General features: G+C 43.2%; 2 protein-coding genes across 3 annotated transcripts in view; one reads left to right on the top strand and one right to left on the bottom strand.

The window, feature by feature from the left end:
* The window catches only part of SMIM13 (small integral membrane protein 13), a 312,816-nt gene that overhangs the window by 240,908 nt on the left and 44,609 nt on the right, over nucleotides 1-27,299 (bottom strand). The gene's annotated exons all lie outside the window — the stretch shown is intronic.
* Nucleotides 1-27,299, top strand: part of NEDD9 (neural precursor cell expressed, developmentally down-regulated 9) — a 70,278-nt gene that overhangs the window by 31,699 nt on the left and 11,280 nt on the right. For both annotated transcript variants that reach the window (XM_063130387.1, XM_063130386.1), the window contains exon 3: nucleotides 24,390-24,491. In XM_063130387.1, the coding sequence (XP_062986457.1) occupies nucleotides 24,390-24,491 (102 nt within the window). The remainder of the gene's footprint in view (nucleotides 1-24,389; nucleotides 24,492-27,299) is intronic.

The following is a 27,299-nucleotide window of genomic DNA, read 5'->3' as shown; positions in this document are numbered from 1 at the left end:
TAACCCAGAGAAACAAGCAGCCATTGTAGTACAAGCTTTTTCCCCATAGGAGATAATGAAGCTAATTGACCTCAGACCACTGCATCCTCTGTATTTAAGGATTCAAGTCAAGGCCAGGCCCAGTAGGTGGGCTGTTGTCTGGTCAACTTCGGCATTTGTCCCACATTGATATGGCTGAAAATTGGCCCTGACACTCCACACTATGGGACAGGACTTCCCTTCTCTACTATGGGGCAGGAGAAGTCCAATCAGCCCTGAAAGATTCTGAGAAATCGGTACACAAATCACCACTGCTTGCTTGCTTGTAGGGTTGCAAGTTTTAATTAGTTGCTTAATCCACTGGGCTTTTAGTTGATTGATCAGTTGATGGAAGAAATGCTGTGGTCTCGCATGCAGCGGCAGCAACCTGGATTTTTGTGCACAGAGAACCCAAAATGTGGTATTGAGCGTAGTTTCTAGACCTCTGGTATCCCACTATTTGTTTGGCAGTCTTCATTTCTTCATGTTAAAAATGGTGCAACTTTCCAAAAGGCCCTTTTTTGTTGTTTAAAAGGTTTATGTTTATAAGTTTTTGTTGTTGTTGTTTAAAAGGTTTACCCAATATATTTTTAAGCAATGACCCAAGATGTGCCGGACCATGAAGAGCAGGAAGTCTAGATAATCTGAATTAAAGGGGTGACTCAAATATGAAGCCCAGAGCAAATAAAGTGCCACTTGGCATTCCTCTCCAGTGTTACGTGCCCGTCGCATGAGTCAAGGCAATTGCCTCTTGAAAGTTAGAGGAAGGACTGCTTTGTAAAGATCCTTTGCATTTCATCCGATATGGAGCAGCTGGAAGGCAGGGCTATCAGTAAATCCTCCGGAATATTTAGAGCTTGTTACTTAGCCCTTATAAATGTGTCTCAGTGACGTACAGCAGACAGGGATACTCAGTCAGGAAGTGCATGTCTGGAAGGTGCCATGGTTTAATCTTTCATTGCAGTTGATGTTGGCAGGAATTCTGCCTCTTTCCTTTTTAAACTTAAGGCTGCAGTCTTTCCAGCTCGTCCTTGATTCATGCCTCATTCACTTTTAAGGTAGCCGTAATGACCATTAGCTTTTGGGAAACAGGTTTTTCCGGTTGGGTTCTTTAGGAACTCTTTCCTGGGATTCTGACAGCTAGCTTGTTCTGTTTGTTTCCTGTGGTAATGAGCAGAATTTCTAAATGCAACGGACGAGTTTTAAATCCCTTCATTCCCATATTGCACTAAAGCAGATTCCCGAAGTTACCGCTGGCCTACCCATCCACAGATCCTTGTTGTGATAATCATATGTAGCCCAAATGTTTGTAAAAGCTTCCCCACCCAGCCACTAGGGGCAACGTTTCCATGACACAGGTGGCTGGCAAGTGGCTGTCTGCAAGCTTGCTCTAAAAGGGGTTTATGTATTTCTTTGGAATCCTCCTATCTGTCAGAAAAGCAGCATTGGGTGGGTGAGCTTGTGCGAGCAGTTGATGAGACGACGCCCCCTGAAGCGTTACTGAAATTAGTGATATCAGAGCTGCCCAATTCAGAACCCTTTATGCTGAATGCCACTCGCCAGCCATGCAGCTCAGCCTGTAGGGTGCTATGTATATGTGTATGTATTTGATTTATATCCCACTCTTCCTCACAAAGAGCTCAGGGCAGCTAACAACCTATGTAAAACACAGCATCCCACATAAACAATATTAAAGTCATGACTTTAGAAACCAGAAATATACAATAAAATACAATAAAACCATCAACACAACCAACCAAACAACCCATCAATCAATCAAAAAACAAATAGAGCACTTGCCTATTCCCCTCAAAGCCTACACAAATAAATATGTCTTTCACTGGTGCCTTAGTGACAACAATGTGGGGAACAGTTGAATCTCTACAAGAAGAGAGTTCCACAGCTGGGATGCTGCCACCAAAAAGGCCCTGCCATGTGCGATAGCCCCAGAGGCCACATTCCTCGGGGGCACCACAAGCAAAACCTTTCCCGTCTGTCTTAAATACCAGGATGGTTGGTATTGGGCAAGGCCTCTGAAACAAGCGCTATGTGAACTCTAGCCTTATGCTGCCCCCGAATTCACTTGGCACAATTGTGGCCTGCAGCACTGCAATTTCACAGTATCCATCAGGTTCTGGGATGACCTGAAGGGGGATTTGATTGGACAAGCTTCGTTACAGGGCTGCCCAGCCAATGAAAAACTCTCCATAAGATTTCATGGATTGTATCTAATGTTAGACCTACTTAGAGTAGACCAATTGAAATCAATGGGTCTTAAGTTAATCAGGGCTACCTTAAGTCTCATTCATTTCAATGGGAGGGTCAAGCAAGAGAAAAGGATTCTTTATCTCAATAAAATAAACTAATTGAGTAACAGAGACAAAAGACTAATTATTGGAATATAGGGACAGAAGTGTTAAACAACTTCTAACAGCTGAATAATAATTGATTTTATAATACAAGTTTGATTGTAAAAATTAAGGCAACTACTGAATTGGGAATATGAGGTTATTAATTGGTTGTATAGAAACTTTCCCACTTTTGGAATTGTATTTGATTTTTTGTGTTCAATGACATTGTTAATAATAACGTATTTTAATAATAAAAAAGAAGACTGCCCAGGCCATTATGCTTCATAGCAGGGCTGGCCAGCCAGTGAAAGATTGCCCCTAAGATTTCATGGGTTGTATCCAGTGTTAGTCCTACTTGGAGTAGACCTATTGAAATGAATGGGTCTTAAGTTATTCATGGCGAACTTGAGCAGTTACATTGCCTAGAGGAGGCAAGTGGCTCCTGGGCTCATTTCCTCCATCATCCTGGTGGGGGGACCCAGCTGTCCGCTTGGACCTCACTTTCTTGACAGGGTAGCAAGGCCGGAAAAGAGCCTGCTTTCACGTCCCCTCACAGCTGGCTTCCAAGATGGACCAAGGAGGCCTGTAAAACAGTTATTAGTGACTACAAAGAGTGGGATATTCCTGAATAAAAAGAGACTGTTTTATATGCCTGAATGTCTGTCTCTGTGTCACCTTCAAGGCAATGCTGAATCCCTGAAGCCGACTGCAGCCACAATCTCATGCACATTCTTTTCTCAGTTTCTGGAAAGCTGCAAAAACACCTGGCTGTTTATTCAGTCCATTGTGGGCTACCGTACATGGTTGATGAGATGTGTTCAGTTCAGTGAGTTACAGCAGGGTGGGCAGAAGATAAATCTTCAGTTGTTTGGAACTTCAACTCCCAGAAGCCCTTCCAGCATGGCCAGTGCTGGGAGTTGAAATCCAAAACATCTGGAGTTCTACTTTCTGCTCACCCCAGAGTCGCAGGTTGTGCAGGCCTGATTTAAAATGATGAAAATAAATTGGGGCGTTATCAAAGCAGTTCTCTTGGTTATACTGTGGCAAATACCCCCATTTGCTATGCCTGGAGAATAGAACATAATAAACATTTTGATGGCCCCACAATGGGCGTCAGCAGCTAGGCAACCTTGACAACTCACTAGTAACTTCCTCTGACCTCATGGCTTGGGATCATGTGGCTTTGACTGATTCATGAGCCCAGCCCAATTCCAGTTATTTTTATTTGTGTCTGACGTGCTTCTCAGTGTAAAACTCCCCTCGGAAGTCACTGGTGGCTGACTTAATTGCCCTCTCTATAATTGACAAGGTGGATTCATTTCCTCAAGGACTTTGTTCTTGGATAATTTTCTTGGGATCTGTCACCTGGCACTGGATTTTTAATCTGTACATGTTAGTTGTTGCTGGAGTAGTAGTTTGCACACTTTCGCAGCACTTGCATGCATGTTTGCTCAGAAGCAAATCACCACTGTGGTTAAAGCCATGGTTTAAGATGTCTTCTGAACACAGCCCAGCTTACTGGCTTAACCACCATGGTTAAAGCCATGATTGAAGGTGTCTTCTGAATGGGGCCTAAAAGTTATGTACCCTGCTAACTTTCAGCCGGCAGGAGGATGAAGAGGGGAGAGGCAAGAATAACAGAACAGTGGAAAGAGGAAATGAATAGAAGCATAGGGTGAATATGAACCAATGCAATTCCTTGCACTTAAACATTGCCTCGAGTTCTTAGTAGAGGACAAGGCCTTCGTGGGAGAAATGGAGTTTGCGTTGGAGTTTGAAGGCAGAGAGAGGGGGGTGGCATCACATAGATGTGTTAAGATGAAGTTCCAGGTATATTAAACAGCAGAAGGGGGGTGTTTTTCACTTTTTGAGCTGTCATGGAACAAGCTATTTGTGGGCATGGAACAAACTGTTAGGAATGTCAGCATGAGTCCACCTGAGGTAAAAGTTGAAAACAAGATAATAAGAAAACTCATCTCTGAGTAAGTAAGAGATTTTTGTGCTCCCCTCTCCTGAAAACCCTGTGTTGTGCAGTTTTAAATCTATCCCCCCAAAAATATCCTTGATGCTTTAATTAAAAATCATACCTAATTAAAAAGAGATTTTTTGTTAACCTGGTCTGGCTCCCCTCCTCATCTAAACAAGGCTGCCTCTCATCTTAAATCCCCATCCTCAAGAGATCGGTAAAACAATCTTTAAGTATTTAAGAGAGCTTGGCGCGGCAAACAGTTGAGCTCAAGGTTTCTTGCCTTGACGTCTAAAATGATGAATATCTTTCCTTCCACTGGCAACACCTGTCCCCAGCAGATTAAGTGAACTGCTGTGCCTGCTTTGCTTAATACAGGCTCTGCTTGCAAGTATTCTGTGTGTTTTGGCAAGGCTCAGGAGTTAAAAATATTCCATCTAGTATGATCTCAAAGAGCCTTATTAATAGCAGGGGGTCAAAATATCTACAAGGCTGCAGCAGCCGCCCTGCAAATGGCCGACTCCTGCTTTCCACAGCCAGGACCTGTCCATGCAATCAGCTTGGAGTGCAGAGGAGCGTTTGTTTTATTCTTTCTTTTATTGCACACAATGTAGACATCCCCTTTGAAGGGCTTGGAGATTACTCCTTTTCCCAGCACTGCAGAGGCATTCCATTTTCGCACCCAGGAAAGTGCAGTACTCATCCCAAGTAGTATTAGCACATGGAAACGTGGTCACCCAAATGTCACAGGCCCCCTCCAGGTTATGGTTATATGTATTATTTATAAAGCACTACCAATGTATGTGGTGCTTTATAATGTAAAATAAGGGGGGGGGGGGAAGAAAAGCCAGGCCTCCACCACAATACCCTACAATTCCCCTTCCAGGATATTGTAATATATTATTTATAAAGCACCATTAATGACTGTGGAGCTTTATAAAGTAATATAAAAAGAAAGAAAGAAAGAAAGAAAGAAAGGACAGACTCCATCAATATGCTCTAAATTTCCACAGTAAGAGGGACAACAGTGGGAGACTTTGAGGGGGCAAGTGCCAGTGTAGCAAGACAGGGGGCTGCAACTTGTGGCCCTCCAGTTGTTTTGGCCTACAACTTCCATCAGCCCTAGCCAGCATAACCAATGGTGAGGGATCATGGGAGTTGTAGGCCAAAAACCTAGAGAGCCAGGCCACAAGTTGCCCAGCCCTGTAACAAATGCAACAGCAGCTACACTTCAACCTGGTATACATGCGCAGTAGTTCCATGTGGGAATGAGGGGATAGAATTCTGGAGTGGTAAAATGCAGGTCCAGGTAGGGGATGACATTTTTGAATAGGAACATAAGAAGTGCCCTGATGCTGGATCAGATCAAGAGTCCATCTAGTCCAGCACTCTGTTCACACACAGCGGCCAACCAGCTGTTGACCAGGGACCCACAAAGCAGGACATGGTGCAACAGCACCCTCCCATCCATGTTCCCCAGCAACTGGTGCACACAGGCTTATTGCCTCAGATACTGGAGGTAGCACGTAACCATCAGGACTAGTAGCCATTGATAGCCTTCTCCTCCAGGAATTTATCCGACCCCCTTTTAAAGCCATCCTAATTGGTGGCCATCATTACATCTTGTGGTAGTGAATTCCACAATTTAACTATGCGCTGTGTGAAGAAGTACTTCCTTTTAATTGTCCTGAATCTCCCACCAATCAGCTTCATTGGATGACTCCAGGTTCTATATTTTGGGAGAGGGAGAAAAATGTCTCCCTATCAAAATGCTCCACGCCATGCATAATTTTGTACACATCTATCATGTCTCTCCTTAGCCTCCTTTTTTCCAAGCTAAACAATCCCAGCTGTTGTAACCTTCCCTCATAGGGGAGATGCTCCAGCCCCTTAATCATTTTAGTTGCCCTTTTTTGCACTTTTTCCAGCTCTCTAATACCCTTTTTTTAGGTGTGATGACCAGAACTGTACACAGTATTCTAAGTATGGTCGCACCATAGATTTATATAAAGGAAGTATGATACTGGCTGTTTAATTCTCAATTCCTTTTCTTATAATGCCTAACATGGAGTTTGCCTTCTTTACAGCGGCCGCACACTGGGTGGACATTTTCATCGAGCTGTCCACCACAATCCCAAGATCTCTTTCTTGTTCGGTCACCGCCAGCTCAGACCCCATCAGATTATACTTGAAGTTGGGGTGAAAAATACCACCCAGGTAGAGAACTTACCCAACAGAGAATGAGCTGGGCTAGAACCATTCTCCCTGATGGGATTTTTTTTTTTTTTACTTGCATGGAGTAGTTTTTATTTGGGGAGGGCATTCAAAACTGGTGACCCTACCTGAAGTCAAAAATGGTACTGTCCACTCTGCCACCTCATTCTGCTGCACATGTAAAAAGAGGCCCTAAATCAGATTTTGCTTCAGTTTTGGAATAAGAGCCACAGCTTCACAGTGCAAGAGCCCCAAGCCATTGAAACCTGCTCTTTAATGTGCACGTTGCTTTGCTCCTCTGTTGCATCTCAGTTTGTGCCGGAAAGTTTCCAGTGGACAAAAATGAGAGCCAGTGAGGTGCAATGGTTGGAGTGACTGGGCCATTCACTGCCTCTCAGACTATCCTACCCTCACAGAGTTGTTGTAAAGATAAAATGGAGAGGAGGAGGACTGCCTGGACTTCCCTGCAACAGGGGAAAAAGCAAGATATAAAAATTACAATAAATAAAATAAAAATATTGTCTCCAATTTTTCAAAATGCAAAGGGGGAAATGGGTTTGAAAGCTGGTTAAATGTGCATCGTTCAGCCTAAATGTAGACCTGATTTGAAAACATTCTCATTTTCTATGCAGCTCCCAGAATCCTCTCTCCAGTACAATCAGTACATAGTATATGTCCCTCTCTGTAAAATAGCAGATCTACATGGGGCCCAGTTGTTCAAAGTGATTTTTGAAAAGCCGCCTACAAAGTGCGCGCACGTCAAGCTGTTTGCAAGCAGCTAATTCCCTCTGTGCAAATATGGTGTTTTGCTGCCTCACTGTTTCCATTAAATAAGCACTGAGCATCATAAAACCATGCTAGCACAGCAGTTACTGCTGGCAGACATGGGAAGGCAGGTCAAAGAGATGTCTCAAGGCAGGTGATTAGGGTGATGTAATGACTGGGGAACGCTTAAGGCCATGGCTGTTTCAGGCTTCTCTTACGGCATTGAAATACCGACCTGAAAAGAAACCAAATTGGCCGAAATAAATGATGGATGGCTTGAATAATCCTTCGTTTGAATCCCTCATTGGAAATAAGGTTTTCAGTTAAGGTTATTCATAGTGCAAAGAAATAAGCCTTGGCTGAGGGGTGATTCTTTTACTGCAGCGATATGTATGGTGTCCTTCATCAGATCCATAAACCTGGTTGTTGGTTGAGCAGTTACTGGGATTCTGGGTAGTTTCCCAGATTTTGGCCATGTTGGTTGGAAATTATGGGAATGGCACTCCAACACATCTGGAGGGCTCCAGGTTGGGGAAGGCTGTTTTGCAGGTTCCAGTACCAAGGGAGATGAGGTTGTTACCCACTAGGAACTGTGCATTCTTGGTGAAGCCCCTATTTTGTGGAACTTCCTCCCAAGAGAAACCTGCCAGATCCACATCCTTGGCTTTTATAACAGAGCAGTGAAAACATGTTTATTCTGTCAAGTTTTTTAAGCTCTTGTGCTGATTGATTGATCGATTTTATTGTACTAATTCCATGCATCCTCCTATAATTTTTATCAATTTTATTCTTAATGTTCTATTAATTTTACTGTTTTAGTGTTGGTTGTGTGCTGCTTCAAACACTGTGAAGTTTAAAAGCAGCCTACAGATTATAGAATAAATCATAGGCTCTCTGATTCTTGTGAGCCCTATTGAGTTGTCCACAGAAAGGTTGCTGAACAGTTAAGAGAATCTGTACTTTGCCCTGCTCTTGATTTATTTATTTTATGATGATGGACATTGAGGCTGTTTTGACCAGGTCCAGATTATTGAAAAAGTTCACAAAGCCCTGGCCTAGGGCCCATGATTTTCATAATATGGCATTGGTGAAGTCTACTAATTTTTCTCTGAAAATGTATCAGTTAAAAGTAACTTTGCTGTACTTTACCTGAGGCTAAAGTAGGCAAATATTACACGTGACTTCACTAAACTTTGCTCAAAAAACCCCCCCAGGCATCCCCATAACTTTAGAAAGGCAAGACTACAATTATTAAAAAATGAGTTTTACGTATATGTGCTTTGATTTGCAGAACAAATCAAACAGTATGGCTGGCTGGGGCAGGCTGGGAATTGTAGGACTTTTTCTGTCTAAACGTGCATAGGATTGTGCCCAGTGGTCCACTGAGACCCCTAACATCTTTCAAGCAGTCCGAAAAAAACAAGTTTGAGAACCATTGGAATAAATAATAATATGACAATAAAATCACTTTGATGTGATATATCAGCTAGGCAAAACAGAACCAACAAATTTCCCCACGTGAGCCAAAGCTGAGAGCCACATTTCAAAGCAATACTGGCCTGGCTTAATCAGATGAACCCAACCAGTGGCGAATCAGGAAATATAATGATCCCTGGTATAGATACCATAGTTTGGTACTGTTTTCCCCAGAATATAGTGTATGTTAGCTTTGCTGATACCCTAACACTGTCTTCCCCTTTTCATTGATGCTAGTAGCTAGAAACAGAATTATTCTAACAGCTGTTTGTCTGTAGGATGAAGTAGTACATTGTATGCATGCAGATACATATCCTAGAAACACTTTGTGCTGTCAGGAGCAAGTGGGCGGGTTGTTTTATTTTTAGGTGCGGGGACTCAAGCAGGACTAGGAATCATGGGTGCTATCCTGGAATCCCTGCTGTTTTACCCCAAGTGAAAAGATAGATTGGATTGTAGTAACAGTGAAGATCAGGAAATGCTCTCTGCACATGCCCAGAGGTACCGTATATTTTTCTGTTGCATATCCCAGGCTGTCTGGTGAAGCCCTAGTTCATACTTTTATCTTTGTCAAAAGTAATATAAAGGGATTGTGTATTGTCATAAATCCAACACCTCTTTGTTATTAACATTAATTTACAAAAAATCTGTCCAACTAATTATTCAAACCATCAAACAACAATCTAAAAAATGCCATAATATGTCCTGAAAGACTCATAAGATCACGTGAACACTGAATACATGTTTTAAAAACAAACATAGAACAAGCAATTCACAGTGACATTTTTCATAAAACTTCAACTGCCTTCAAACCTTTGGAAAGCAGAAACATCACTCCATCCAGGTTTGGCAAAGGTTCATGCAGTAATGAGTCTATTCACCATGTTGTTCATGTTCCCATGTCCTTCCTTCCAATTAAGCTGCAATCACAGTCTCGACTGAAGAAAAACAACAACAGCAAACAAGATTTGTTCCAGAAATACTCTTCCTGGCTCATTATTGTTTTGCTGCTCTTATTCACATGCTCTTTAAAAGCCAGAGGCTTCGGTTATGATAGAAATTGCTTAGGTTTGTTTGCACTTTATGCACAAGACACTTTAACATCAAAGGGAGGAGAAACATCTGCACTCTTGATGTTTGGTTGCGAACCATTTTCCCTCCCCACTTGGAGGACCTTTTCTTAAGTGCCCTCATTTCACCCTTGGTCACACAACGACCCTATTTCTTGCTACATAAAAGTTTATTTTGGAAAAGTAGACTTAAACAGCAACTTACAGTTTCATTTATCATTGTACCGATGTCACAGGACTAATGAGGAGGATGCTGTAGTTCAGATGTGTAACTCTGACATGTCTCAAGATTCTTTTAATAGACAGTTCATCCTCACTCAGTTGTAGAAAATGCTCTGCAGAAACAAGTCTTTTTTCTTTTTCAAGGGGTTGCAGAGGTGTCAAAGAATTCCTTAGTAAAGGTATAAATATTTTCTTAAATTTTCTGGATCATAGTAACAGCATCATTATAATGGCTACAAAGAAATAACAGAAATTAAATTAATGCAAGAGGGTGTTGTCAGACACCTGGCTCCTGGCTCTCTTTGCAGTCAAACTGCCAAGTCCTATTCCCAGTCAATTACTTTTATTATGCAAACAGGCATTGCCTCAGGCTGCAAACCATATCATCATGCATCCATTTGAAACAAGCTTTTCTAAGAGGCTTTGTATAATACAGGATCATATAGACTTTAGGTAGTCACCTGGATTAAGCACCATGAAAGAGAATTGCTACGAAACTGCCACTTGCTACAATGGGCTTCCCTTCTCAACCCAAGTGGGCTACTAAGTCTCGCCCTCAAACTGAGCCTGATTTCTGTTTGGAGTCCCTCGTGGTGCTCCCTTTTCAACTGACATCTGACCCTGGGGTCTCTTATTCTTACCCCCTCCTCCTCTACTTTAGGAGCCTGTGTTCCCACGGATTCAGAGGCTTTGGCCTGGCTGTCATAGGCTGCAGCTGGGCTTCATCCTCTCTGGCACTGTTATCCTGTAACCTTGACAGCTTGAAAACGCCTTCTACCTCCCCCTCCGACCAACCAGAATCTGTTCCCCTGTCTTCTTGGGGTAGATCTGCAGAGGTGCTGGGCCCAATCCCTACAGGAGCATATTCTTATTACCCTGATCATCCCAATAGTAAAGAACTAGAAGCTGGATCTAAATAAATATGTGTGTTTACTGACATCCATCTCTAATTCTACTGTTACATCTATATTCCCACCTTTCTCCCCTCCCCCCCCATCCCAACCGTCAGTGGTTTGGAGCTTTCCGACCTTTTGTGCATTTTTTTGCCCATTCTAAGATGTTGAAGTGCTTTTGCTAAGGCTGAGTGTCCCAGGCACAAAGAGCTTGAATAGGGTGACCATATGAAAAGGAGGACAGGGCTCCTGTATCTTTAACAGTTGTACTGAAAAGGGTTTCTGCAGGTGTCCTTTGTATATATGGAGAACCTGGTGAAATTCCCTTTTCATCACAACAGTTAAAGCTGCAGGTGCCATGCCCTCTTTTAAAATAGTCACTCTAGTATAGCTCCTGCAGCTTTAACTGTTGTGAAGAAAAGGAAATTTCACCAGGTTCTCCATATATACAAATGACATCTGCTGAAATTCCCTTTTCTATGCAACTGTTAAAGATACAAGAGCCCTGTCCTCTTTTCCATATGGTCACCCTAGCTTTAAGCACCACTCTTTTTCTGTGTTTGGTCCCGCCCACCACTGGAATATGGCCCCTGAGAATTCTCTGAAATGGAATTCAGCCCTCGGACTGAAAGAAATTCTGCACTTCTAGTAAAAAGAGGAATGAACTGTGACATTCACTATCCTGGTTCTGCTCATCTATTACTTACCACACATAGTGGTTGAGAACAGTCATACACCTCAGCCATTTGCAGTTATATCTGTGGTTATTCATCAGCTTACAGGCTTTCTCAGAAACCACTAATTGAAGAGTCCATCAAACCCTGACTTTGCCGTAGTAAGAAATGATTCACCAGTGTGACTAATGACGACCTGTATAAAGATTGTTCTGAGTTCAAAGCCCATGGATTTTATACGATGCCTTTGTGGGAGTAAGTGAATGCACTCATGTTGACACCCAAGCCGGCAACTGAGCATTCATTGCTTTTGGTTTTCATAATGCAGCAATCCATTTTAAAGGACAAAAAAAGTGGCGTGGGCTTTTGTCGGAGATCGCCCGGTTCAGGAGTATTGAATCTCTCCAGACCCAAGGAACAGATTACATTTCAGAGAAAGTCAGGGGGGCAGAGCGGGGGGGGGAGGCAGGGGGCATTCTAGTGGTAGCTGGGGCCAAAGGCAAAAGTGGTCTAAAATGCCAAAAAAACAAACACCAGCATATTTAAACTTAGGGCTCATCTGCACCAGCAGGATATTCCACTATGAAAGTGATATATAAAAGGCAGGAGCCTCACTACTGCTTTATAGTGGTACTGAAGTGCACTGACAAGTGTTGTGGCCTTTGACACATCTACACCAAGCAGGATATAACTCTATGAAAGCGGTATAAAAGCGGTATAAGGTATGTGTCAATGGGCCCCAACAGTTGTCAGTGCACTTCAATACCGCTATAAAGCAGTAGTGTGGCTCCTGCCTTTTACATACCGCTTTCATAGTGCAATATCCGGCTTGGTGCAGATGAGCCCTTAGACCTCTTATTGCCAATAATTAAGCCTTAGAAGAGCTGGGGGTGGGGTGGGGAGGTGGGGAGGGGAAAGAAATGCACAAAAGCTAGGAAATCACCAAACAGTTGGAAGTTGGGAGAAAGGGTGTGGGTTCAAAGAAAGGGCCCAGGGCTAATTGGGAGGCTGGATTTCAGGTTCTGCACCCCTGGTCTGTTGTATCACATGCATAAGGTGGATTGAAAAAGTGATAGGTACATCTAAATTATATAGATATAGATATATGGGATATATAGAAAGTTAGCAAAATGAGGAGCATAGGCCACGATCCAATGCACACTCACTTGGGAGTAAGCCCTACTGAATTCCATGGGACTTTCTTTTGAGTTGAGATGGATAGAATTGTGCTGTAAAAATAACAGGCAGCAGCTTTCATATCCGACATGACTTCCAAATCCATAATTCTGTATTTGTCAGTACTCAGGTATTCCTTAGTGTTCATTGCGGGCAGCTGTTTGCACATTCCACTGCAATCAATGGCATTATTGGCACGTAAGCCCATATTTGCCCCTGCTGTGATAGCAACCCAAACCCATTGAATTAATTCATGAGAATCAGACCTTGATATGTCATTTTTCTCATTTTAAAAGGACTTTGGGGATGAAGTTCCCAGATGAGAATTTTTTAGAAGGCTTGAATGTAATTGAAGGCTCACTTTAATCATGTGGACAGGGCTTTAGTGTAGAATTCATATTCTCTGAGTTCAGAACAAACTCAGATCTAATTGTTTTTAAACTGCCAACTGCCCAGTCTGGTGTTGTTTGCCAATAAAATAGAGCTTTAAAAATTATATATATGTATGTTAGAATACAGTTAATAATTTCCAAGCATTGTTAAATCTTTGAATCAGAAAGGGCAAGGAGGTATCTATCAACAAACAGCCAAAATAGCAAAATGTAAGCAGGTAAATAATATAAAAGGATTTAAAGGCATCGACTCCCTTCCATCCCAATCTCTTGCAAATATTTGTGGAGTTCGTTTTGTTTACAAGAAGCTACATTTCTTAGAGTTGTTACTTTGCCACAGGATTGTCCAAATTCAACATTCTTTCCCTAGCATAGCTGTTAGCAGAATGCTACACAGCACTGCATTTGTCTTTATGGCCAGGAATTATTCCTTTGCACATCCCTGCCAGCTTTGCTGCTTGTGCTTATGATGTGGTCCTTTCAGACAAATGGCACAAAGATTTGACCCAAATGATTAACTCTGCTGTAGCAGCAGCACTCCCCACAATAAGCAATTACCCTAACAGATCCCAAATATTTTGTAATGCCGTTTTCTGTGTTTAGAAATAGGATGGTGGGGTGTTGTTGTTGTTTTTTGCACTGAGTCACTTTTATGGAAGATGGTGATAAAAATCCCTCTTGGGGACTGCTACGGAAAGAAACCCTTCTGGGAAACTCTTTCTCACTCCACCTACATATACTTTACTGTAAATTGGTATGTAGCAAAAGTGAAAACAACATGTAGTTTTCAGAAATTAGTGTGATATAGGGCTTTTCTACATGAGGCTTTTAAACTGCCACTTTACCGAGACTTTTGCTTCGTGATCCTTTATGGGATTAAGATCAGCTCCTTTACGTGTTTTTCCCCCCCAAGGAGATTCTTTCTCTACCTTTCTATATGTTCCATTGAGCAACCACTATGTGGTGCTGTGGTATATTGGAGTTGCACAAATATACCAGGATCTCATGCCATCAGGGAAATACCAGTCTTTCCTCATTAGAAATCCACCCACCTGCAATAATCATGTTGTTTTTATATTGTTTTTATGTTTTTTTTTTTAATTTTTGTATACTTTTAATGTTTACTATTTTTAATTGTTGTAAACTGCCCAGAGAGCTTCGGCTGTGGGGCGGTATATAAATGTAATTAAATAAATAAATAAATAAATAAAGGCCCTGGAGGAATAACGGTGTGATTTAAAGCCCCCACAACCACTGTGAGTAATCACGAGCACACAATAAATACCTCATGTAGAAAGACTCAAAGTCCATCTAAGCTAGGGCTAAGAGACGTATAAGCTCACCACAACATGTTTTTTCACATGTCGCATACTTGCCGACAATTAATTCAGCTGGGTGCACAGTGGATTTGCTTATAAATTCACTGGAGTTGTAGCTGAAATCATAAGGGGAACTGGTAGTCTGCAGTGTCCAGCCATATCTTGAGGTAAATTTGACTGTCACTTCAGAGCCAACCAAACCTAGAACTGGTTTTTGCGATCATGTTAGCTCCACCGTTCCCTTTAGTGCTGTTGCTTCTCTAGCCAAAATAGCCCCAGCTAGAGGGTGGTATTAACAGGCTTGGGGAAACTCCAAAGCTGGCAAAAATTCAAAATATTAATAATTAGGGAATAGAAACTGTAAAGAGAAGGGGAACCCCCAAAACAGTCTAGAGAGGACTGAATTTACTCAGTGGCTGACTGACTTGGGGTGGGGTGAGGATTGGTAAGTAGGGGGTGGGTAGTGCTTTCCTATGCTACAGAAACAGGGAATCTTTGCTGTTGTGAAGGGGAAGTTTTAAGAACACAACTATTTAATGTGGTTGAAACTCACACAAAAAAAACCTAACCTTTTTAAGTATGTTGGGGTTTTGGCTTAGGATGTTTAAGTAAAGGAATATTGTATTTTGCATGGAGAAGCATACTGTTTCTCACATGCAACCCTTCAACTTGCTGTAAAAATCAAGTTTACCCTTTACTGTGGTTTATGACATGTGATTTTATAGTGCTCCTGATTATTAAAGGTTTTCTTATTCACATACGAACAGGGGAAAATTAACACAACTCGACGGTATGATACTAACACCCTCATTCAAAGAATGTGTAGAGACAAGAGCAGTAACAGAGAACTATTGTTTCTTCACAGATACCCCATGAATCAACCTTTGTTTGTATCTGATGCTGCAGTACAGCACAACAGGCTGGCTGGTACTGGTTAAGGCAATTGCTTGTTAACACCAAACTGAGAGCCAAAACGTAGTTAAAGGGCAACGTTATCTTAAAAATATTTAATTGCCATCGCTTATCTAGTCAGATGACTATCGTCAAACTTATTTCTGCTTTATTATACAAGTTAGAACATTGTTTCCTTCCAAGTTACCACGTTCATTTAAATCAAGGTCATCCTGTTCATCCTGTAATACAAGAGTGTTTAACCTTGGGCCCGCGGGCCAAATGTAGCCTGCCATTTAGCCATGACGCCTTCCCATTACCCAGCCACTGAAGATTTGATGGTTCTCTCGCTTTTGCACAGTTTTCCCCCTATTCTAAAAGGGGAAATGGTTCTCTTAAAGCTTAATTAGTGGCAATAAGAGCTTTAAGCTAAAAATTTTGGTATACCTGGTATTTTGCCCTGCCCCCTTTTGCCTTCAGCCCTGCCCACCACTTGAATGCGGCCCCCGAGAGCTTCTCCACAGTTGAATTTAGCCCTTGGTCCTTCTGAATCAAAAACAGGACCTCTTCAAACATATTTTTAGGTCTCCACTTTTTTTGAAAAAAAATCATAGCTTTTCAACTAAAAATGTAATATGTGAAGATGTTACAGAGCAGTTGAAAACATAGCTGACTGGGGTTTATGGAGTTTGTAGTCCAACACCTCGGGAGGGCACCAGGTTGGGGACAGCGACAAGTGTGTAGTTGTAAGTAGGACAGTTATGGAAATTATCCTCTTGGTAACTTCTCACTATTCCTCAACACAAAATGGAAATGTCTAACTTAGAATGGCAGAAATGTCCATTTATGAATTCACCCCATTCCTGGTCTCTGTGGTTTTATGCATGTTTACCCATCCTTAAACGTGTCAGGAGATCCATCAATACTGGGCATTTAAATGTTGGATGGTTCTTAAAGCATTGGGGTAATCAGTTTGTGAAGAACTTTCTTTTAGCAGGCTCAAAATGACCCTTTTACTAAGCAAAATTTCATCAAACCTGACTCCCAACCCGCTTTAGTGAACATGGATTCCTAACCTAGGTTTCATAATAAGCTTCACTCGCTACATGTTTCAGTGTGGCTGCATTCCTGAAAGGCTGGAGAGAACACTGAGTTCTTTTGTTAAGAACAATCAGTTTTAATTAGATTCTTTTTGTGAATATATTCTCTTTGGAAACTGCTGTTCAGCAGGACCTGACTTTGGTCAACTGCTAGAAATATAAGAGGAGGAACCCTCATCAGAAAACCTTTAATCCGATGCACCTGCCTCTGCCATTCTCGCTCGAAAGATGGAGGCAGGGGTAGAGGTCGACCATATTTATACTCTGATCTGACCCCTCTTGTTAAGTCATTGTCTCCCTTTGAACTTTCGATAGCCATAAAGAGATTTCAAAGAATGTAGGAGAATAGAATGTTTTAAAGCATCCTAGTGTTGAGGAGAAAGAGATGCTCCCTCACACTCTTCCATAACATAGAAGTCCAAGTAGCTGTTAAAGAATGTTCAGAAAGGGTTAAGCAAGCATACTTCTCCATGTTCCGTAACCACTATGATGTTGAGTTGTTGCGTTTGGGGAGTGGGAGGCTAAGGAGAGCCAGGTCTCATGCACACGTCTGAAGCACACTTCTAGGGCTTTGGGCAAGTCACCATCTTTCAACCTAAACTCCTTTTTGACTGAGCGGCTGTCGAGGTGTGTTGTCTGATAGGATTGGCCAGCCTGGTATAAACATGTTCAAGGCTGGATTCACATGATACACTAACCCAGGGCGTTGCTAGACGAGGCCTTAGCGCGCCTTGAGAGCCGGTTTCCCTGCTGTGCTTCCACATGACACACAGGGGAATCCGGCCCCAGGCTGCACTGAAGCCTCCTCTAACGCGCCATAAGCGAAGTTGCTTATGGTGCGCCTTTTCTGCAGCTCCGGCCTGAGGCCGGAGCTGCAGAACATCTAGCTACTTCCGTGGCTTTTTGCAGCTACTCGCTTACTCGCGAGTAGCCACAAAAAGCCGTGGACTGGCCACAACGCTGAGCGCTGTGCCCATCGGCCGGGGGAGATCCCGGGAGGGAGAAGGAGGAGACATGACACAGGGCACACACACGCACGGAGGGAGAAGGAGGAGAGACGACACAGAACACACACACACATGGAGGGAGAAGGAGAGACGACACACGGGACATGGAGGGAGAGAAAGATCAGGAAGGGATCAGGAGCAGATGGGGGGGTTAACTAAAAAAAACGGCTTACCTTTTCCGGAGTCTTCAGGCCGCACGTGGCCCCTTTAAACTTAAAAGAAAAATGGCGGACGCTGCAGGGATCCCCATGTCCCTGCGCGTCCCGCGTCTGGAAGCCCGGGGGGCGCACGCTAACGTCAGCGCGCCGTCGCCCCGCCTCCCTGCCTGCTTATCCCGGCAGGTCTAGCAAGGCCCCCACTCTCATTGGTTGAAGGAGGGTTGCTGTTGAACTGTGGATTATCATGTTGTCTGAACCCAATGTGGTTTCATCAGGGCTGCTCGTTAGCCACCCTGGGTTCTCAAGTTGGGTCATTCAAGAAAAATAAGCCACACTGCATGGTTAACAAGCCACCATGCTGAAAACATCAGACAACATGATAACCAACAACAAGTCTCCCAGAGAGCCTCAGCTGTGGGGCAGTATAGAAATGAAATAAAATAAATAAATAATCACCCATGGTTCAACAACAACCCACGCTCAACCACTGAGTGTGGATTAGTGTGTTTGTTTGAACCCAGTCACTGTGTTACTTTTCCCATGTCTTTAAAATGTAGCTTGCAAAATAGTCCTGCGGGGACTTTGGCCCTCAGGGTTTTTTTTAATATGAATGTATATATTTATATCTCACCTTCCTGTGCCAAAGACACACTCAAGGCGGTATACAGAATGACATGTTCCACATAGATAACAGTTCTACATGAAATGCATACATTGAATATATATAGAATAGGAATATTTAATTCTCCCTTATATTAAACATTATGAGGGTTTTGGCATAAAAGTAGCAGGGACATTCTGTGTTCAGTCTGGTCTGTACTGTTTAAATGGGATATGTCAGGTTCTGGTCTGTTTCACTGCTGCTATGAATCCACAATGATCATTCCATTGGAAATCCATTGAGCAAACAACATAATGAAGACTATAATTGAAATAATAACAGCACCAAGCCTTTCTTAAAACCCCACCTCCAAGTGCAGTAACCCATGAAAGTCGTTATTAGCCGCTGGGCTAGATTTATTTATTTATTATTCATGGATAAATGTGTGAATTGCCTTTTGGCCCCAATAGGGCCCCCAAGGCCTCTTACAATTAAAACATAAAACAATTTAGGTGCAATCCTATGCACATTAAGACCAAAAATAAATCCTACAATTCCCAGCATGGCTGGCTGGAGGGATGTTGGGAGTTGTAGGTTGCTGTTTTTTCTTTCAAAACATTCATACGATTGCATCCTTAAAAGCTTTTTTAAAAATAGTTTTAAAGAATTGTAAGATTTAAAGTGTTTAAACAATAGCAGAATTAAGAGCAAGACAGCATCTAAATCAGGGATCCCCAATGTGCAAACCTCCAACAGAACCCACAAAGTTTTCCACTCCCTGTCCCCTACAAAAAAATTCTTTCCATTTTAAAAAAACTTCCACGGTAGCTGTTATGTGACCAACCACAACCTCTGTGGAAGCCATTTTGTGGTGGTGCCCACAACAGGTTCTCAAATTCCCAAATGTCCCCACAGGTGCAAAAAAATAATAATTGGGGACCCCTGATCCAGCAAGGCCATTTTTCATACTTTCCTAAATGCTCTCTTGTTTTTCTATGTTAGGTAATGAATGGGAAGGAATTACCCCACTTTTGTGTAAGGAAAAGGGATTTAATGAACCGCAGAGCTGGATGCTTGACAGAGTACATGCATACTCAGCACTTTTCTTGGTCAAAGAACACAGAGTTGGCATAAAGAAAGCCCAAATCACCACTCTTGCAGGGCTAAGAACTCCACCAGACGTTCAGCTTTGTTCTTTAAAAAAACAAAAAACAAAAAAACCCAACTCATGCATTTCTTTATATTCCAGGTTTGACATATGTTCTTTGCTTATTTCACCAGAACCCAGTCTTGTTACTTCCGTTTGTTGTTCTGCATCAATGAAGTGGTCACAGTGTTTGGTGATTGTCAGGCGTGTGTGTGAGAGACACAGAGACAGAGATTTTGGGTGCCCCATCTGGTTCTGTTAATACATAAACAAGGTAAAAACCCTGCTTTGAGATGCAGCATTTTCAAGAACCAGACGACCACAGGCATTCTTCTAAAAGAAAAGAGGGAGAAATGACAACCTTGCAGTTCGTTGACATTTCTCCGGAAGCAAATTCCTTCATACCAGAATGTCAAAAGAAAAGAGGGCGGGTAGGGAAAGAATGTGTCTTTTCTGCCTGTTTCCTTCCTTTTGGAAGCTTCTTGTTTCCTTCCTTTTTGGAAGCTTGTTATTTTCAGTAATAAATTGCAAAATCTGCCTTTTAGATTTTGTTTATTTAAATATATAGCCCAGCACTCGGACTACGACTCCCATAATCCCCCAGCCAGAACCCCTGCTTGGAGAAGGCTGGTCTGAAGGCCACACTCTGAAGGCCTAGGAAAGGTGAAATTCATCAAGTTACTAGAGCTGCGTCCATGTGGCTGAAACCCATGCTGTTCTGGCAATGCCTCGTAGGAAGGAATCGTGTGGGTTGGAGGAATGATGTGGCTCCTTCCCGCCTCAGCATTCTCCAGGCCCCCAGGGAGGGAAAACATTGGCACGGGGGGGGGGGGGGGAACGCTGACATTTGCCCAACCCACACCATTTCTTCCTAAGAGGTCTTTAAAATCATTTAGCTCCTTTTGTGGAGTCCTCCTCCTCCCTCGCCTCCTCCTGCTTGTGCTGTTTGATTTGCTGTTATCACTCGTTGTATCTTATTTTAATCCATATATTGTACATAGCCCTGGAATCAACGATTAAAGGTAGCATAGAAATGTGTATCAAGCAAACAAACAGCTATCGCTGGCGTAGCATGTGATCCAGCCATGAGTTAGCAGCCTACGCTGCTCCAGTAAAGTTTGACTCTGCTCTGGTTAATTTCCAAAGGAGGCAGGTTTGATCGCTGAGGTAATCACAGGGCCAGCCCAAGACTTTTTGCTACCTCAGGCAAAGGACAAGATGGTGCCCCCTTCCGTCCCATAGATGGAAGCTGACTGGACAGTTGAATCTTACTTCAGCACTTCAGCAGGATAGGATCCTCTATTGCAGTGGTCTACAACTGGTGGGTCGCGGGATCAGTCAAGATGGGTCGCAGCAAAGCTGTTGCTGCTATATTGGGCACGGAGAAACGTTGGGCACTGGTCCGATGTTGCAAGTTGGGAGTCAGAGGTGGGTCTTGGGTCTGGACCAGTTGAAGACCACTGATCTATTGCACGTGAGGGCAGCAAGTTAATTTAGGGAGTGCAGAACAGGGTATGTGGCACACACAACTTTGTCTTCCAAGAGAGTGAAAAGGTGGGGGGGTTAAGGAGTAACTGCTGTGGAGCTGCCACTGCTGCTTCCCCCCCACACACACACACATCTGCTGCCTGAGGCGGTTGCCTCACTCTGCCAAATGATAGGGCTGATCCAGGTTTTTATGTAAACTTCCAAATGTCACCAAAGCGGTGGAATGCACCATAAGCGTACCTCTGATGATTGCAGTGATTTTATCCTATATTGTGAGATGTGAAGCAGGTCATATTATCAAGCTGGAACTTCACAGCATCTATCAGAAGTACATTTGTAATGAACAGCCAACATGCATACATGAAATGAAGAATTCTTCCCCACACCCATCTGCATTTTCACACTTTGGCTTGTTGAGGGAAACGTGCATTTTTTAATCTGGGGAAAATGCACGTTTTTAAATTACCCCCTCCCCACAAAAAAATCAATGGGGCGGAAATGTGCACTTTTAGAAAAGCATGTTTTTTCCAGTTGTGTGTGTGCGTCAAGGGAAACATTCATGTTTGAGAATGCAAACGATTCAAAACAAGATTAGAGGAAGAATGCGGAGAACCTTAATGAGCTCAAATATTGCTTGTTTGCCCACTCCTATTCTGAACTGTCTGTCATAGCAATCTGCATGTGCATGTCCATTATAAACAGGAGGGGAAAGGTATAAGCTCATGTAAAGTATTGTCCCCTTCTTCTTACTGTATTACACTGCAATCATAATCAGCTGGGACGGGGGGAGGGGGGGATCCCTCACTAGATTTTCCATGGATGTATATGATTACTAGTGCCTTTGGCCGGGTTCCAGAATAGCACATTTCAGCTTGCTTGCCATGATTGAGCATTTTTCTCCATACTTTGTATAAGCAGCCTGACGCCAAAGTTTTTACATGAGAAGGAGGATTAAAATTTAAGGCTGCCTGGGGAGGAGGCTTTTGTTTCTAATTTGCCAGATCTGCTCTCCTAAAGGATAGTTTGCAACTCCACAGGGACTTGTTATTTATGTAAAACAGAATCGCTGCAAATGAAGAGTCCCCTGGGGGATAAGTAGTAAAATGTGTGTTCCCTCTCTCCCCCGCTCTCTTTTTTAAAGTCGTTTTTGTTCCAAAGCATTTCTGCAACAAGGACGCTTAGTAGTTGGAATTAATAGTGAGGCTAATAATAAACTTTCCATTGAGAGATATGAGGTAGATAGGTTGCCCATTTGTCAGTCTTAGGAAAAACACTGCTCCAAAACTATGTGTGTGTTCAAGGGAAGGAAGAGGGTTGAAAGAGCTTGTAGTGCTTTATTTGCGGGTGGAGGGGTGTGTGCAGATTTGTAATTACTACAAAAGCCTCCTCCAGCCTAGCACCCTCTAGATGTGCTGAACTAAATTCCCATAATCCTACTCCCTCTAGCAGGGCCTGCCCTACCATTAGGCAGAGTGAGGCAATCGCCTCAGGTGGCAGATACTGGGAGGTGGCAATGAGGCGTTCAAGGAGAGCTGTGTGCTCGCTAAGCTAACCTCCTGCCTTCAGTTGCAGTGGGGGTTAGGGTTTGCTGAGTGCTTACAAGGAAAATAAAGCAGTTCTCATCTCAAGCCCTCCTCTGTTAAACTAAGCAACACTTCTTAGCAACCCACAATCTGGCATCATTTGGTTCTATGCCTGAGCTTTAAAAAACGGTGAGGCTAAATAATATTTATTTTTATGGAATATCAGTGTCTTCTGTAAACTCTGTTTATAGATGGCTTTATAATATTTTTAAGTTGCCCTGAACTGAAGGTTTGCCATGCAGATGTTCATTCCAGATGTAAAGCATTTGATAATCCAGATTCATTTGAAACCATGGTGACAGTTTATTAGAACATATCAAAACTGAGGTGAGGAGGTGGAGGGAGGAGGTCCTCCTTCACAGTATCAATGCAGTTTTTTTTTTTAAAGGTTAAGTTTTGGGATCAGAGGACCTGATTGCCAAAGTGGATGGGATGCCGTTCATACAACTAAAAAGCAAATTGCAGATGTGGAGGGCCTGATTCAGATCAGGACACTGGGATGAGGGTTAGGGGAACTTCATTCTCCTCCTCGCCACGCTCTGTGATCCAGATCTCTCCTAACCTCCTGTTTGCACTGGGGCAAAAGCTGGTGCAGGGGCCCAATCCAGCCCCTCCTAGCCCAGTGCTAAGGACCCAGTTCAGTTCATATTGGGCCCACCACATATGCAATTTACATTTGGAAAGCCATTCATGCAATTATTAGTGGTATGTCATCTAGTTTGGCCCACAGGCTCTTTAAGGATACAAAATTGGATGCTGAATAAGCTGAACTGGTGTAGAGTGTATTATTTAGGTCTCTTCCTGGCATACAGCCTGTCAAAAAGCTTGAGTCCTCCTTGTTTTCCAGCCTAGTGTAAGTCCTGGGGTGGACAAGTCTGTATTTAATTTTGAAATACTGGCTTGGAACAGGCAATGGATCTGTCACAGACACTATAGTTAGATTTTCACTGTGGGGAGCTGGAACGAATGGCTCTCTAATAGCCTAGTTTGCATGTAACAACAACCCAGAGCATGAGTTAAGTATGTCGTTGAATCGTGGGTTGTCGTTACACGTGAAACATGCACTATTGTTTAGCTATGGGTTGTGAACAACCGCAAAGAACCAAGAAATAGAACCCATGGTTTGTTGTTCGGTTGTGAACTCTAGATTGTCCATAGTTAACAACCCATGCTGCAGGGTTCACACATAATGACAACCAATGACTCAACAGGGTCAATGTGTGTCCCTTTATGATGCATGTTTCCTAACACAGAGATATCTGTCTCATTCACATTTTGCTTAAGTGTATACTTGAAGCATCAAATGTGTGACGCTGCTCATAGATAGCCAGTCACTGGAACCTCTCCCCCTCCACACACAAACACACACCTTGAATTTAAGCCCAGCCCCCATTCTCAAAAATCACACTGTAAGCACCAGTGCTGGGCAAAATTCAGGTCCTGTAACATCTGTGGGTCAGATAAGTTGCATCTGTTCTGTATTCAAGCAGATTGAATAGTGGGAGGTAAATAATCTTAGAGCAGGGTGCAATCTTCTGCATGTTTAGACAGAGAAAAATCCTACAACTCCCAGCATTCCTCAGCCAGCATGGCTGGCGGGAGAATGCTAGGAATTGTAGAACTTTTTTTCTGTCTAAACATGCAGAGGAGTGCACCCTAATGTGAAAAAGAATGGAAATGGTCTGCTATCCACAAGTTTTGGGATATATATTTTGCTATCAAAATACATGATGAGGTTTTTTCACTATTAAAATTGTCGGGGAAAGTATATCAATCAGTAAAATAAATGCTTGCACGGAGACTCTTAAAATGTTCTGCCTGAGCCTGGCTAAGTGCCTCAATATTTATGTTTTCCTGTCTTTCTCTTTTAACCCATAGGTAGTAACTCCAGTCAGGTCAGGACAAGGTTATGTTTACGAGTTCCCTACCAAATACCAGAAGGATACCTATGATATCCCACCGGTCCGTCCTCTCCAAGGGGTATGTATTAAATAAAACTGTCAACAGCACTGAAATTAATCTGCAGCCGAGGTCTTGACATTTTATCTATTTCCTAAGCATGGATTAGGTTCTCTCATTCCAAATCAAAAATGTTTTATTTTATTTTATTTTTGACAAGATAGCTTTTTTCCATTTTTTAGATGTCCGGACAGTTTTATACGTACACTAGACACTGAGAGGCTCAAAAATAGACAATCTGTGCCTCTTTTCTAATGGATACAATCTATTCAAATGGTCACACAGAATACTTGAAGACCATAAACATTCTGCCTTTTGTACATCCGCTCTCCCCCAGATGCTATTTCTCAGTTAAAATTCTTTCCCTCGTGTAAGAGAAATGGGTTCCAGGTATAAACTGCAGGTCTTACTTAGATGGCCGTGGCCTAGAATTAGGGTGTACTTCCTTTATACCAGGAGTGAAAAACTATATTTGGGTGAGGAACGGAACTGCTCCCCACCAGATCCTCTGCATGCTGAAAGATGTCAACTTGCCCCACCGCCATTTTGTCTTTCTCTAAGCCTCCCATGCTGGAGGAACCCAAGGAGGCTCTGCGGGCCTGATGCGGATCCTCCGCAGGCCAGTTTAGGCTCTCAGGCCAGAGATTCCCCGTCCCTGTTCTATACAGAGCTGGCTCAGGTCCTCCTCCCACTTTCGCAGCATGAGGATATCCTGACAAAAAGAGAGGGTGGCTCTCAGTAACCGCTGGGTCATCTCAGGGGGTTGGGGGAAGAATGTTCAGTTCACACATGTGAGATATAGCATGTAGGTGCCCCTTGAACTGAATTGCACTCCAAGCAGTGCAGCAGCACACTTGTATGATAGAGCAGCCCTCCTTTTATTCTGCATGTATCAGTGGTGTGCCCTGTAAACAATTGTGGGAGCCATAGCCTTCCTCTTCTATACGTACCATGTTCTATAGTGATTGGAAAGAGAGAGAGAGAGAGAGAGAGATCTTGCATGTTTCAGGAACCTGTATTATACGCACACCATGTAGGCATGTACTTGAAGAATACCCTAAGAGGAAGGAGCCAGTTTCCCCTCTCTCATTCGCTACGACTTCAACATAGGAGAGGGACAGTAGCTTAGAGGTCGAGGGCCTGCTTTGTAAACAGAAGGCCACAGGTTCAGTCCCTGGCATCTCCAGGTAGGGCTAGGAAAGAATCCTGCCTGAAATGCTGGAGAAACACTGCCAGTCAGTGTCGACAATACTGGCCTAGGTGGACCAACGTCTGGCTCAGTATAACACCATCCATACAAATCAGTACACATCACCCCCAAGTGATGTATATTTCAAAAAAGCAAAATTATGCATTCAGAGAATTACAAATATAAATCTTTTACTATAGTATATGTACACCCAACAGAACTTGCTTATGCAAGTACTGTAAATAAACAAGATCCCTAATTAACATCAGTCCAATTGCTTCTTAAGAATGCAAGAAGCAGCTCAGAAATCTCTGTATGACAAGAACGAACATTAGTAGGTTGTAATTAAACCACACTTAATGCAAATGTAACAGCAGGACTCAGTACATGGCGCCTTCCAATGTTCCTAACATCAGAACTCATCTTGAGTACTAAACTCCGCAATGGGCCCTGCTTGAAATGTGCTTGTGCCTGTGGAGGCCTAATCCCCACCCACCCCCAAAACAGCACAGCTCACGCAGCCCGTCCAGCTCCACTTCGTAAGATCCAGGGGACAGGTGATGGAGTCGCACATGTGCTGATCTCAGTGGAACAGCGCCAGGACGACGGTGGGGTGGGTTGATTCACACCTCATGAAAATTGCTAGGGATTAGGCATCAATTACCATCAGCAGCTGTGTCCATACTTGAGGGGCGATGGGGGCAGGGAGGCTACCCCTTGAGATAAATCACAAGCATCAAAGGATCAAGTCCTGGGTCAGGGGCCACTTTGTTTGGACATCTTTGGGGAACTCTCCAAGGCCAAGGGCATAGATGGGGCACAATAAATGTCCTTGCCTAAATGTTTCCATGACAAGCCCACTGAGACAATTTGGGCTGAGCGATAAGAGTTAACTTGCTCAAGGTTGTCCAGGCTAACGAGGATTGGGACGGATCTTTGCCTCTTCTTCACACATGTATTACTTTTCTTCAGTCCAAATCAGAAGATGTATCCTCCAGAGGTGTTGGACTGCAACCCCGAGCATTCTCAGTCAGCATCTGGCTGAGAATGATGGGAGTTGCAGTTCAACCCATTTGGAGGGCACCTGGTTGGGGCTGGCGGGTTTTCTGCTGGCTTGTCCCACACCATCATGGTAGATATATTCCTCTAGAATGTCTTCATTCTCGAAAGGATACTTTCTATGGTGTGAGAGTGAGTGGAGGCTGGTGGCTCTGATTTTGGTGAGGCTGTGAATCCATTCTGGGTTTCAGTCAGAACCAGCCAGAACTCTAAAGGAGCTACCCAAGATGCTGGACCTAATTTGGGACTAGGGTTGCACAGTACCTGGGTAGTGTCCAATCTTAGTCCTACGTAGAGTAGACCCATTGAAATGAATGGGACTTAAGTTAGTCTTGACTAACTGAAGTCTCATTCCTTTCAACAGGTCTACTCTACATAGGACTAACATTGGACACTACCCTTTGGCTGGTTCTGACTGAAACCCAGCATGGACTCACAGCCCGATGAAATAGAAGCCACCAGCCTCCACTTCAATAAACCAGGGGTGGAAATATCAAGCTGTGCACCTGACAGGGCTCCTTGGAGAGCCATGTTTCACTGCAACCCCCTGCTAAGAGCTTGGGGAAATCGCCCCTTAGATC

This window comes from Elgaria multicarinata, chromosome 7 (genome assembly GCF_023053635.1).
Source record: "Elgaria multicarinata webbii isolate HBS135686 ecotype San Diego chromosome 7, rElgMul1.1.pri, whole genome shotgun sequence".
NCBI lineage: Eukaryota > Metazoa > Chordata > Lepidosauria > Squamata > Anguidae > Elgaria > Elgaria multicarinata.
This window is presented reverse-complemented; position numbering and strand designations above follow the sequence as displayed.